This window comes from Aphelocoma coerulescens, chromosome 4 (assembly GCF_041296385.1).
Source record: "Aphelocoma coerulescens isolate FSJ_1873_10779 chromosome 4, UR_Acoe_1.0, whole genome shotgun sequence".
Classification (NCBI taxonomy): domain Eukaryota; kingdom Metazoa; phylum Chordata; class Aves; order Passeriformes; family Corvidae; genus Aphelocoma; species Aphelocoma coerulescens.
In genome coordinates, this window is record NC_091017.1 from 32,627,241 (window position 1) to 32,639,963 (window position 12,723).

At 40.8% G+C, this 12,723-nt stretch overlaps 1 protein-coding gene across 1 annotated transcript in view; it reads right to left on the reverse strand.

The window, feature by feature from the left end:
- The window catches only part of TNKS (tankyrase), a 136,617-nt gene that overhangs the window by 7,018 nt on the left and 116,876 nt on the right, over positions 1-12,723 (reverse strand). The window contains exons 18-26 of the mRNA XM_069013450.1: positions 11,478-11,666; positions 9,892-10,129; positions 9,132-9,214; positions 7,262-7,382; positions 6,533-6,630; positions 5,081-5,155; positions 3,786-3,891; positions 2,736-2,922; positions 1,897-2,053 (exon numbers count right to left, since the gene is read on the reverse strand). Of these exons, the coding sequence (XP_068869551.1) occupies positions 1,897-2,053; positions 2,736-2,922; positions 3,786-3,891; positions 5,081-5,155; positions 6,533-6,630; positions 7,262-7,382; positions 9,132-9,214; positions 9,892-10,129; positions 11,478-11,666 (1,254 nt within the window). The remainder of the gene's footprint in view (positions 1-1,896; positions 2,054-2,735; positions 2,923-3,785; positions 3,892-5,080; positions 5,156-6,532; positions 6,631-7,261; positions 7,383-9,131; positions 9,215-9,891; positions 10,130-11,477; positions 11,667-12,723) is intronic.

The following is a 12,723-nucleotide window of genomic DNA, read 5'->3' on the forward strand; positions in this document are numbered from 1 at the left end:
ATGTTCTATCACTATGTGCCTGTGTAAAAAATTGGTTCTCCCTCTTTTTTATAAGCCCCCTTTACACACTGCAAGGCTGCTATAGTCTCCCTGCAGCCTTCTCCAGGCAGAACAATCCCAATTCTCTCAGCCTTTCCTCATAGGAGAGGCGCTTCATCCCTCTGATCATGTTTGTGGCCCTCTTCTGGACCCACTCTCTGTCCTTCCTGTGCTGAGGACCCCACAGTTGGATGCAGCACTCCCAGTGGGGTCTTAGGAGGGCAGAGTAGCAGGGAAGAACCACCTCCCCTTGACCTGCTGGCCACTCCTCTTTTGATGCAGTCCAGGATGTGGTTGTTTCTCTGGGCTGCAAGCACACACTGTTGGCTCATGTCCAGCTTTTTGCCATCAGGACATCCACATCCTTCTCCACAGGGCTGCACTCAATGAGTTCATTTCCCAGTCTGTACTCAGGTCTGGGATTGCCCTGCAATTGCCAAGTGCAGCATCTTGCACTTGGCCTTGTTAAACCTCATGAAGTTTTTGTGGGCCCCCTGGATGGCATCCCATCTTTCTGTTGTGTCAACTGCACCACTCAGCTTCCTGTCACCTGCAGACTTGCTGGGAGTTCACTCCATCTCACTGTTTGTGTCACTGAGAGAGATATTAAAGAGCAATGGTCCCAAGACAGAGCCCTGAGGGACACCTCTCATCATGAGCCTCCACCTGGACACTACTGACCACAACTCTCTGCCTGTGTCCATCCAGCCAATTCCTTATCCTCCAAACAGCCTACCCTTCAAAGCTGGAGATAAGGATGTCATGTGGGACATGACAAGTAGATGACATCGCTCCATCTTCCCTTGTCAACCATCACTGTCACTCTATCACAGAAGGTCACCTGACTGGTCAGGCACAATCTGTGCTTACAGAAGCTGTGCTGGCTGTCTTGAATCACCTCCTGGTCTTGCATGTGCCTTCCATGAGGATCTGTTTCACGACCTTCCCAGGTACAGAGGTGAGGCTCACCTATATGTAGTTCCCTTGTGTCTACTTTTCTCCCCTTTTAAAAAATATGTTATGCTTCCCTTTTTGCAGTCACTTAAGTCCTTGCCTGACTGCCATGACTTTTCAAGCATCACAGAGCCACAGAATATTCAGAGTTGGAAGGGACCTGCAAGGATCATCAAGTCCAGCTCTTACGTGAATGGCCCATACAGGGATCAAACCCATGGTCTTGGAATTATTAGCAGCATGCTCCAACCAACTGGGATAGTCTCAGGGTACGATGGAGAGTGGCTTGGCAACACCATCAGCCAGCTCCCTCAGGACCTGCAATGTTTGTCATCAGGGCCCACAGACTCGTGATTATTCAGTTTCATCAGGTGATCTGGGAGCCACCCACGGTATTAAGCAAAACACTTTTCTAGAGTCAGGGTCTAGCTGAGTTATTCAGATTAAAAATCAACTTTTGAAGATTGCTGTGCTATTCCAGCTGCCATTTAAGGGTAATCTCTGTCATTGCTGGGAATCTACAGGTAAAAAGCCCAGAATCCTCAAGATGTACCAGAGCCCCAGAAATGCATGGGACCTTGATACTGCAGTAATGCCAGTAAAACGCAATGGGAGAAAGAGAGTTAAGTGAGAAAAACTACAATTCTTAACAGACTCCATCAGGGCTGCACAGGGGGAATTAGGCAATTCTGCACGGTATAAATCAGAGCAGATCAGTGGATAGGAGTAGCATTTGCTGTCCAGATACAGTTCACTGCTTATTTCCCCATTTAAATGGGAAAAAAAAAAAAAACACCTAATCAGCAGGGTTATCAAAGCACATTGGTCTGGAAACCAGCCACACCCCAGCTCCAGCTCCAAGCTCTGTCCTTCCATAAAGCCAGTCCTTGCTGACCCACCTACCTGTTCTCCTCTGTAGATAACATACTCAGCATATGCAAGTCCATTCACGCTTGGCCTGCCGATAACAGAATGGTGCCCGGGAGGGGCATGAGCCATCTTCATTGTGCTGAACTGAAGAAAGGATTTTCCAAGGGTCACCCTACAGAAGAGCATTTGTCTAAAATGAAAGAAGAGAATATAAACATCTTACAAGGAGTCGAGTGCTCCCAGAATTATTTCAGTCTTTTGAGTTTATTTAATTATAATTAATTTCTCAAGGCGGCTTTTTTAGAGAAACACTTTTAGAAATCAGTTCTAAGACTGTATAAAACCTGTCACAAAAAATCTTTTATATATATATAAAGCTGTTGAAAGAAGCTGAAACTCTGTGTTCCTACCAGCAGGGACTGGACAGGTGTCAAAGTGTGAGAAACACATTGATCTACTCCAGGACAAAACAAAGCTGTGATTAAGTCCTGTTCACTACCTCCAAAATTATCTGATCCACAGTACAACAAGGTACTGCTGACCACCACTTTGCACTGCAGTTTTGTCCTGAGAGTTTAATTGCTATTTTCCCCTGACTCTTCATTTTCAAACTTGCTGTTTCAAGCCTCTTTCCTGAGCCACAGCTCATTTTGATTTATACTCACTGCACTCTTAGATGTAATTTTTGACCTTCCTGTGGGACTTGCTGCATTTATACTCGTTTTTGTTCAGCCCTGACAAACGGAAAACTGCATTTTTCCTGACATGACCAAGCTCAAGTGGCCTTTCTTTCCCTGCAGTTCACCCTGTGCCAGGATCATAAAAACCAGGACAGCCAGAATTACGTGCAGGGAACTCTGCTGGGTCCATACCTGTGGCAGATGTAACAGGACCTGTCTTTGTGTGTTGGACAGCCTGTTCCTCCCCCTATTCCGTACACATATTGGTTGCTTTTTGAGGAGTTCTCAGCAAAGTAAATTCCAGCTCCAAACATTCCTCCAATGTATGCATGCCTTTCATCAAATCCTTTGTGAATGATAGCATTAATAAAAGGAGACCCTAGAACAGTGACACAAAAAGACACATACTTGTTAAGTTGTATAGTAATACAAGACTCAATGTCAAGAGGAGTTTATCTGCCTCAAATAGACCATTAAACACCAGAAAGTGTGCTCAGTCAGCTGGAAGGGGGCGATACCCAGCAGGATGCTGTGATGTGTGGGATTTATCATTATATACCAAAATCCCACGTGTGACTCATTTCTTACTCATTTCACAGATCTCATTAAATGGCTTTCCCCCCACTCACATTTCAGTGCAATTTATCTTGTCAATGCACACCTTCTCTACAGAGTCAGTACTGGTTAAGGTGGGGCAAGGTGTCAGGACAATCATACCCAAAACCAATTTCCTACACAGAATCACAGAAGAATCTAGGGCAGAAGGACCTTCAGGCAATTGTAATTTGTAGGCATTTCTAGAGAAATCTTGCTGAAACTCATGGCTGGTTTTGATTCCTTTCCCTGATGCTTGCCTGAAGCACCAGGGTAAAACGCTTTTATTGTGTGCTGCTCCCCCCATTTAGAAGACAACATGTCTTTCTCACAGCAATGTAACATCATCCCAGCAGCTTTACTGAAAATGACTAAGATAGGGCTTAGCAAAAAACCTTCCTTTTTCTTAAAAAACCAAAACATAACAAAACTATTTCTTATCTAGTATAGCTTTTAGGATTGCAGCAACTACAGAGAATAACTCCACCACTGCCACACTCCCAATGCACCCCCTGCATTTCTAATGCAGAAACACCATTACTTGCACAGGATGGTGACACAGCAACAGTAACGTTGCCTGTGGGTCCTTGCAAGGTTTGGGGCTTTTTGTTAAAACCCAATACGTACAAAGAGACACGACTTCCTTACCGTGAAACAACATGCGCTCATTGTGATGATTATGATTCTCCTCTGAGACCTCCTTCTGTCTGTGACAGAATCTCTCCCGCAACTTCTTGTTCACTACCTTTTGAATCTGCAGCAGAACAACAGATCCAACCACACTGTCACCATAACATTTCAATCTCTCACAGGTATTGAATTGCAATTGAAATGAAACAGAGTTTCACCGAGTTCACATTAATTTGACAGGGAAACTGACAGCAAGACACATGAATGCTATAAAGAACCCATGGCTGTTCTGCACGCCAGGCTGAAGTCTCTCAAACAGCTCTGCAGCACACACAAATGGTTAAAACTACTGTGAAACCGCAGCCTAAGTTTTCAGGTTTAAAGACAACTTTCAGGCTTCTTCTCTCAGAGCCTGCAATACCACAAAGAACTACAAACTGTCTGGAACTCCTTCTCTCTCTGCTTTGAGCTCTGTTGACCAATCTTGTCTAGCTCTTTGAAACTTGCTGTCTAGTTTAGCTTTATTTTTTATGAAAAGAACCATCTTTTGAGGAAAAAAAAAGGAGATGTGCTGTTTAATCTATCTGTATAATTTCAGCCATGTGCTCTAATACCATGGTGGTTTCTGTAAAGGACTTCACCTTTGGTTTGGGAGTAGGATGGAAGCAGAGTTTACTTCAGGATGCATGATCTATTGGATCAAGTTGCAAAGGCTCTGCACAGGCTTACTTTTCAAAGAGACAGGCAGTACAGGTTTGCTGGAGCTCAGAAACCAAGTTCTGCTCTGATTCCCAAGAAATCAGAAACTGTACTTTCCCTCAGAAAGATAATACTATTTTCTGGAATGCCATGCCTTGTAAAAGGTATTTTTCTGGTTGGCAAGGGCAAAGGAGGTGGTGTCAATCTGGGAAGTTGCATAGGGAGATAGAAACTTCTTATCAGAAGTCATGATCGTCCTTTCACACCCTCCCTAATCTCCTTTAAAAAGGTAAGAAAAGACTACACTGAGGAAAAAAAAAAAATTTGTGTTGCAAGGGCCAAATACAGAAGTTATAGGCCTCTGAAATTCAATCAGGTTCTTCACCACATCTGTCTTCAACATCAGTTCTTCTTTAGGAGCCCAAGCAGACACTTCTCCCTCATTCCCTGTGCAGAGTATGCATTCATTTTAGCACTTGCATTAACTCTGTTCCTGAATATCATTTCAACAAAGAACTTTAAATGTAAAAGGGCAAACCACTAAACTGATTCTGCCCACTGGCATAAATACTAACATACTTTACCACATAAAATGGAGAGGTTTTGAAACTTACCCTGATGACATTGTACCTGTTGAAGATCCCACCAGCATTTCCACCATCCCGATGCTCCCGGATTGTACTTTGCATCTACATAAAAAAACAAAACTGAATGTTCAGCACATAAACCTTACTAGCAAGGCAAAGTATCCATGCAGTGTCTCAGTATATCACTGGCAACAACAGACAATCTTGACGGAAAATGAATTAAAAGGTGTAAAAAAAAAAAAAAATCTCAATTTTAAACTGCGTTATACCCTAATTTCTCAAGCACCCAACATGTTATGCTGTTCCGCAGCAGGGAAGCTGGATGATGCAATTATCCAATCTTGCAATAAAAATCCATATAAGACAAAGGAGAATAATGGTATCAAAATGATATACAACTAGAAAACCTGGTATTTATTAGAAAAAAAAAAATCTTTGACAATTAATATACAAAAAGATCACTTTGAAGTAATAATAAATGTGATTTTAGTGAGTTTAGTTTGCATTTCTTAGTATTAGGAAAATACCTGCACTGTAAATTCTCCTATGTCATTAGCAGAGCATTTCTGATTCGCTCAGAAATTGTTTCATTGTGTCTTTCAGAGAAGTATTTATAGCTACAGCAACAATATTGCATAACAGTTCAAATAAATATTCCAATTTACTATGGCAGAAAAGTGACCCTTTCTTTCAGAAAAGTTTATAAAAAAGATCTACACAAACTCCAGCTTATGAAGTTACTAATAAAAAATACACCCATGTAAGCTGGAAGCAATCCTGATTATCTAGACTTTTTAAAAGACTCCAAACACTTCTGTGCTATAGTGTAGGAACACGACACAAATAGCAAATGCACAGTAGAATGGAGTTTCTTCCAAACATGACTCTTCAGGAAGTCTCTTTTCTGTTATGACTTTTGCTTTCAAAATGGTATGTCCTTGTAGTTTACTTAAATAAAAGAGCATGTGTGTGTGGGGGAGGCAAAATTACAGTCAATTCTCAATTATCCAAGACCTGTTTATCTGGGTTACAGATTAACTAAGCCACTGAGACAAGAGAAAACAAGCTGGTTCACAGAAAATGCCTAGAGAATTGCAAGACCTTGATCCCTTGGTCTTCACACACAGCTTTTAATTTTCACAGGTCCACCTATCTATGGAAATCTGTGGAAACCCTTCCTATGAGACAATATCCAAGACAAGATTCAAAACACAACAAAATAAAATCGGGATAACACTAAGTGAGCAGAGACCATTTATTTAAAAAATTGGCAGGACATAGCAAAATAATTTCCCTCATTTCTCTATATGAAAGGAAAAATGAAGAGCCCTAAATTTCATGTCAGATCTATGCAATTTGTACACCAAAGCCTATTTCAGAACTTTCAACACGTATTGCACACTTTAGCTCTGACAGGCTAATCAGTGGAAAGAAAAATAAATGGCCCCTCTGAAGCATTAAGAAAGGGACTTGGATTACCTCCTCTTCTACGGATTGATACTCCTTATCATCAGGAGCAAGGTCAAGGAGAATGGTCCCCTGACTCACACAGTGGAAAGTCAAATAAGGATTGGTACCTGCAAAGAGAAGGAATGAAAAGGACCAAAAATCAACAGGAAAAACCAATACCGGCTCTATTTGTATCCAACCATCATCACTGTTCTTTTTACACAACCCCAGTACAGCAGGAAATGCAAAATAAACACAAGGCATAAGCACAACCTCAAAAAGATAAAAGTACTTTCATTAGCAGCAGAGGCTTTAAAAGAGAGATGAAAAACACATGTGGGATAAAATTGCCCTTTATTGCTTCCTCTTTCAATAGAAACATCTCGGAGGTGTGGGGCAGCCAAAACTCCACCAGGTGTACCCTTCAGGATATAACTGGCCTGTGGGTAGGTACGTAGGGCAAATCAATCCAGAAGTTCCTCTCTGGATAAAAGAGGGTCCTGAGAAACGAGCACAGCTTCCCAAGCTGCCTCCAGGGTATCCATTCTCTGAAAAGGCACGTGAGCACTTGATCTGGTATCTCCTTAATATATTCTTTAGCTATCACAACTCACTCAGCCACCACGTCTGCAGCAAATATACTTTCCTGATGTTCAGATTCTTTCAAGTCCTGGTGACAGTGCCTACATTTAGAGAAGGTGACTTACGGGAGCCTGTGTGTGCTACACCTAGACTAACCAGTGAAAGTGTCATATTTACCTTGCTGCCCTCCTAGAAGTCTCTCCACACCCTTTATTAATTTGTGGCGGTGTCCATATGCATTGATCCCAATTTCTTTAAGCTCCTCATGCCCCATGTCAGCCAACACATCCAGGGTTATCTGGAAAGGTGAAAGATCACAGAAATCACTTGCCAAACCTGGCCTGACTTACAAGGCTGGAGACCTATCATTTGAGAAAAGCAAAGTATTCATGGTGCAACCAAATGCGTGAAGGTAGTTAATGTTTTGCTTCACTTCTACTTGCTGCCACCTTCTGGCAAACCTCTCCCTATCACAGGACCATACCCAGCTGCTACAGTCCGAAGTTCTGCAAAACTTTCACTTCTCTCACACCAGTTAACAGGAGCTGGTTCTCACAAACATTTTTACTTAGGTAGAAGGTGGATGCATGGAAATGCTGGGACAAATATGGGAATACTTTTGAAGCATTCAAAGTTTCACAGTGTTGTACAATTCATTATTTTCACTACACAAGCAGAGGCTAATATTCTACAAGCTTACCAATAACGAGCCAATGTGAGAAAGTGCACATGAAGATAGTGCTTGGAAAAAAACAGCTTAAAAGAATAAGCTTAAAGAAGATGAGCTTGTTTTTTCTACAAAGAAACTTACAAGAAGAGCTAGATGATTTCAAAATGATGAATATATTGAATCAGATTTGCATTGTTAAATCTTATTAGCAGGGGAAGATTTTAACAACAGATTAGGAGTTAAGGAAGCAAAAGCAGAACAAGACCAGCTAGGCAATAGGAAGGTGTGAAAAATACTAAGAAAACCTGAGAAGAGTATAGGTTGGTCTGAGGTTGGTTTCCTTCTGAATAGAAACAGTTTCAAATTAAAGAAAAAAGCTTATGCTTCATATATCAGAAGGGAAAAAGTTATATGGTATTTTATCTTTGAAGAGATACCTCCTAGCATTTTATAGAAACAGCTGGAACTGTAAGCAACACATTACATTTTAAACCTTCGTCTCCTGATTCCTCAGTAAAAGATTAGCAGCAGAGGCCAGAGGAAAAAATAATCATCACATCCAGTCTCTTGCACTTGCACCTTTCACTTCCACCAGTACACCCATCTCACTCATGTAAACAGATCTATTTAACTGCAACATGTTAAATTTAAGAATCAGTACATAAAGGGAATCTACAAATACAAGTACTTCTGCTGTAAAACATAATGTAAGCTTGAGAAACTTACATTAGTTGTACTCCTTTGATATATTGTGAATTATTGATAAATCTGCAGGGTTTTTTTCCCTATCTCTCAATGCCATTTGAAAGTTAGCCCAGCAAAACCCAGTTAATCCTATGATCCTAACCTAATAGGAAATGTAACTTCTGCATTCTGTAGTGTGAACACTCCTGGGCTAGATTTTTATTTCAGCATACAGTCAAACTGGAGCGTTTCCTACATCTAACCAAAGTATCACATGCAGCACTACAGGTGGTGAAAGGCTTGTTTGGCTAGCAAGACTGCTGAAGGACAAATGCAGGTGACATTTCAACCTAACTTCATTATAGTCATCATGTTCAAAGTTCACAAGGTCCAAAATAACTCTCAGAATACAAGCCAAATTGGCAGTCAGAGTGTACGCATAAACGAAAGCTACCTGACACCTGAATCCAACAAGAAAAGGTATTTTCATAGGTTTTGCAAACTTCACCATATTGTATCTGGCAATTCATTTGCAGAAAACTGAAAGAAAACTTGGACACACTTATTTTTCTGTAGATGTGAAGTGTGGGGTTTTTCCTTCCCTTTTTTAATTAGACAATGAAAATGTCACTCGAGTTTATTAGGTTAGTTTATCTTCTGAACATACAAACAGAGATGAAGCTTGCCACTTACCTGTTCTGTCTCAAAGATGTCCCGAAGGTGTTCAAGACCCAGGCTTTTTAGGAACTGGGTAATGTTCATGTCAAGACCAGAAACTGTAAGAGAAGAAACAAGTCTTTATATCCTATGCATCTGAAGTAACAAAAACCAAACCAACTGACTCAAAAAAAAATTAAGCAATACCACTGATTCTCTCAAAATTCCCAACTCTGATTCTTTTTACAATCAATTTGTCTATGTCTGTAATAAACAATCTACTTCCATTGTGCCAAAGCTCATCACCGTTTCCTCTTCAGAATCAACTATTAAAAGCACAAACCATCTGTGACAAATACAGGCTCATATTGCAAAGAGAAGGAAAAGAAGGGTGGGTGTATTTTTGCTACCTGATCCCCTTAGATTCTGACCTAAAGCATGGATTCCAGATACTAATCAAAGGGTTTGAAAAGCCTTAGCAAAATCCCCCAGCCATCACAATCAGTACTCCTTCACCAAAATAATTCTCATTGGATTTTCTTTGTAAAGTCAATGAACATCTGGGCACCTACTCATATCTGCATCTGTAGTCAGACCTAATCACTGATAGCAAACACAGATGAACAGTTAACAGTGAACAGTTAACAAGCATCAGACACTTTAAAATACAGATAACAGTTCAAACTGCACAGTATTTTCTGGCTAGTCAGAAATGCTTTTCAGATAAACCAAGGCCCATTCCGATACTAAACTACTGTACTTCTGGCAAGATAAACTTGTCCAACAGCAAATGCACCTTCTCCTTCCTTCCTGTCAGTTCCTGCTGCTCCATCCCCAGCATTTGATGCCCCTCCTACAGCTAGTTCTGCCAGTGGGCCCGTGAGGTTATCTATGCTGCTGGCAGCAGAGAGGCAGGACGGTGTAGATGCTGGAGAGATCACAGAGGCACTAACAACAGTAGCTTGAGGCTTGAAGCACGTAGGCAAAGCTTCTGGAGGCATCGCATCTATCAGCAAAGCTCGGATATCATCAGCCTGAAAAGCAGAAAGAACACCCAACATGAGCTCCTACTATCACAAGTCACTAATCCCTGGAAAGAATTTTTAGTTGATTTATTTGATTGTTCTGTTCCCCATTAGAAAGAAAACTGCCAACCTCTGTCACAGGGGAATTAATGATTGCAAGAACATTTTGATTCACCACTCAAGACACAGGTGGAATCAGGCTCTCCCCATTTCTTAAGGTATGTAAGAAGGTACATCAAATTTCTTTCTGGCACAATGACTTTATAGGTGTTAAAGCCAGGGAGAACAATGCAGCAACTTTATTAGAAATCCTTCACAACCTAGGCCAGGAAATGCCACTTCCTAATTTCTGTCAGGCTCAACTTCAGGTGCACTGGAACATGGTTTCAGTGGAAAGATTACCACCACCTTTGCTATAATCACATCTCATAGGGTTAGAAGAGGAAAAAAAAAAAGACAGGAGCTCAGGAGAACTTAGCTGACAATTTGATTTAGCCTTTATTGACTAAATTAAGCAATACCCTCATCTTCAAGAATTTCCTCTTTAAAAGTTCTTGTAGAACATGATTAAGACATCCTTATCGTCCCCCAGAGAAATCAAATAATTTTCATATCCTTCATCACAAAGCAAGTTTTCTAGAGCTCAGATTACTCTGGAAGATATTTCTTGAACTCTCCATAGATAAATCAATAGCCCTAAAAGATACTTGCACTGAAACCAGACACAGCATCCAATTTGGCTGCATTATCTATTACATCAAGATTGTTTAAGCTGGGGCATACATGTTCATATAACTTTATTAGGCTTTTTAACCAGACACCACTTACAAGAAAGTTTACAGATGCCAGTTTTAGAAAAAGTTTGATAGCCACCTACAAATCTTTGGAGGTAGAATGAATTCTTTGGAATGTTGTTTTGAAATTAATAAAAAAAAAAAGGAACTGAGGTAATATGGAAGCACTGAGCATAATTATCCACTAAACGTTCCCATTCCTCTAAAGGCCCATCTTATGTTCCTCCTAGGTTCAAAGAAATAATCACCAACAGTACACAGACTGACCATCATCAGAGACATTCCAGACAGTTTTATTTCCAGGAATGAGGAGATTGATCCCAGGAGTGAATCCTTAAGGAGAAGCAAATCTTAAATCACAAGCCACACTAAGATCTCAACCAAAGGAAAATGCCTGGACCCATGGATAAAAAGCCACAAACAGGCACTCAGAAGATGCTCTTCTCTCTCCACCTCAGCACTATGGAAGTGGAAGACTGCTGATGCCTTGGAGCCATAGAAATGAATTTAATATACAGAGCAAATCCTCCAGAGCAGCCTGTGGCTGGCTAACATGAACTTACTGTTGCCAGGTCTAGTGGTGTCTGACCCTCTTGGTTCTTCATAGTTGGATCTGCTCCATGAGCTAACAGCAGAGCACAGAGCTGTGTCCTTCCTTTTTGTGCAGCTTCATGCAAAGGTGTGAACGCCCATTTATCTGTGGCATTTACACATGTATTATATTTGATCAACAGTGCTGCTATATCCACATGCTGGAAAAGACAAGAACATCTTAATCAACATGACACTGGTAAAACATATATTCCTTTTTCATGTTGGAAGTAATGGTGTCTAGAGACTCTTGTGGTTTCTCTTCTCTGTAACTCATTCTACCTCCCGTGTCACAGGAGCAGCACACTTCTCCAGGTACCAATTTATACTGCAGCTCCATAGTCATCTGTGTCTGTGCACTACCAGATCACTCACCAGCACATGAAGAATTGGGATCAGGCACCGAGTCAGATATCTGTCGAATCACCCCAAGTACATAGCATGAAGTTTGTGCCAGCTGCAGGAGCAGACATGATACTTAACCCTGAATAAAAAAATTATTTGTGGACAAATTTGAACCGGCAAATTTATAGGGCTGAACTTTTGTGACACAAAACTTTTGTGACACAATAGAAGCTCTGAAGATCAATGTGTTGTGCTACTGAGCCACCCCTGTCTGTACACAGAAGTCTTTGTTGTACTTTCTTTCTTGCAAGACTTTGAACTCATCTGTGGCAGAACAGATCTGTTTTATCTTCAATCATATTTTATGAGAACTGTAATTGATAAAACATATTATGAGTGTCACAAGGGACAACTGTTTTACATGGGTTATAAAAGCAATGAACTTATAACCCCATGCTTCCATCAATATCCTGGCCTTGAAGTCTCCCAAGTAAAAATACGAGAAAACTGACAAATGAAATTTTTGCCTGTCTCTAACCAGCAGATCTTTTTTGTGCAAAACAGCAAAGAAAAAAAAAACAGGTAGTAAAATTGAGTGGGTAGGAGCATGAAACACTGAGATTGTAAGCAGAAGCACAAAGACTTGCCAATGGATTGCCTTTTTCCCCTCAATGGCAATTAAGTGACTCTTTGCAGCTCTCATAAAACAGCTTGGTCTCTGAACAAGTGTGGTGTGAAAATACTGCCAACTTTATTTTTCCTCTCCGCCAAACTTTTAAAGCAATTGCTGTTCCTGTGATTTTTCTGCCACAGAAAGCCCTATTGAGGGACACACAGCATGAAGTGCTGGGTGGGAGAACTGAAGAAATTTTT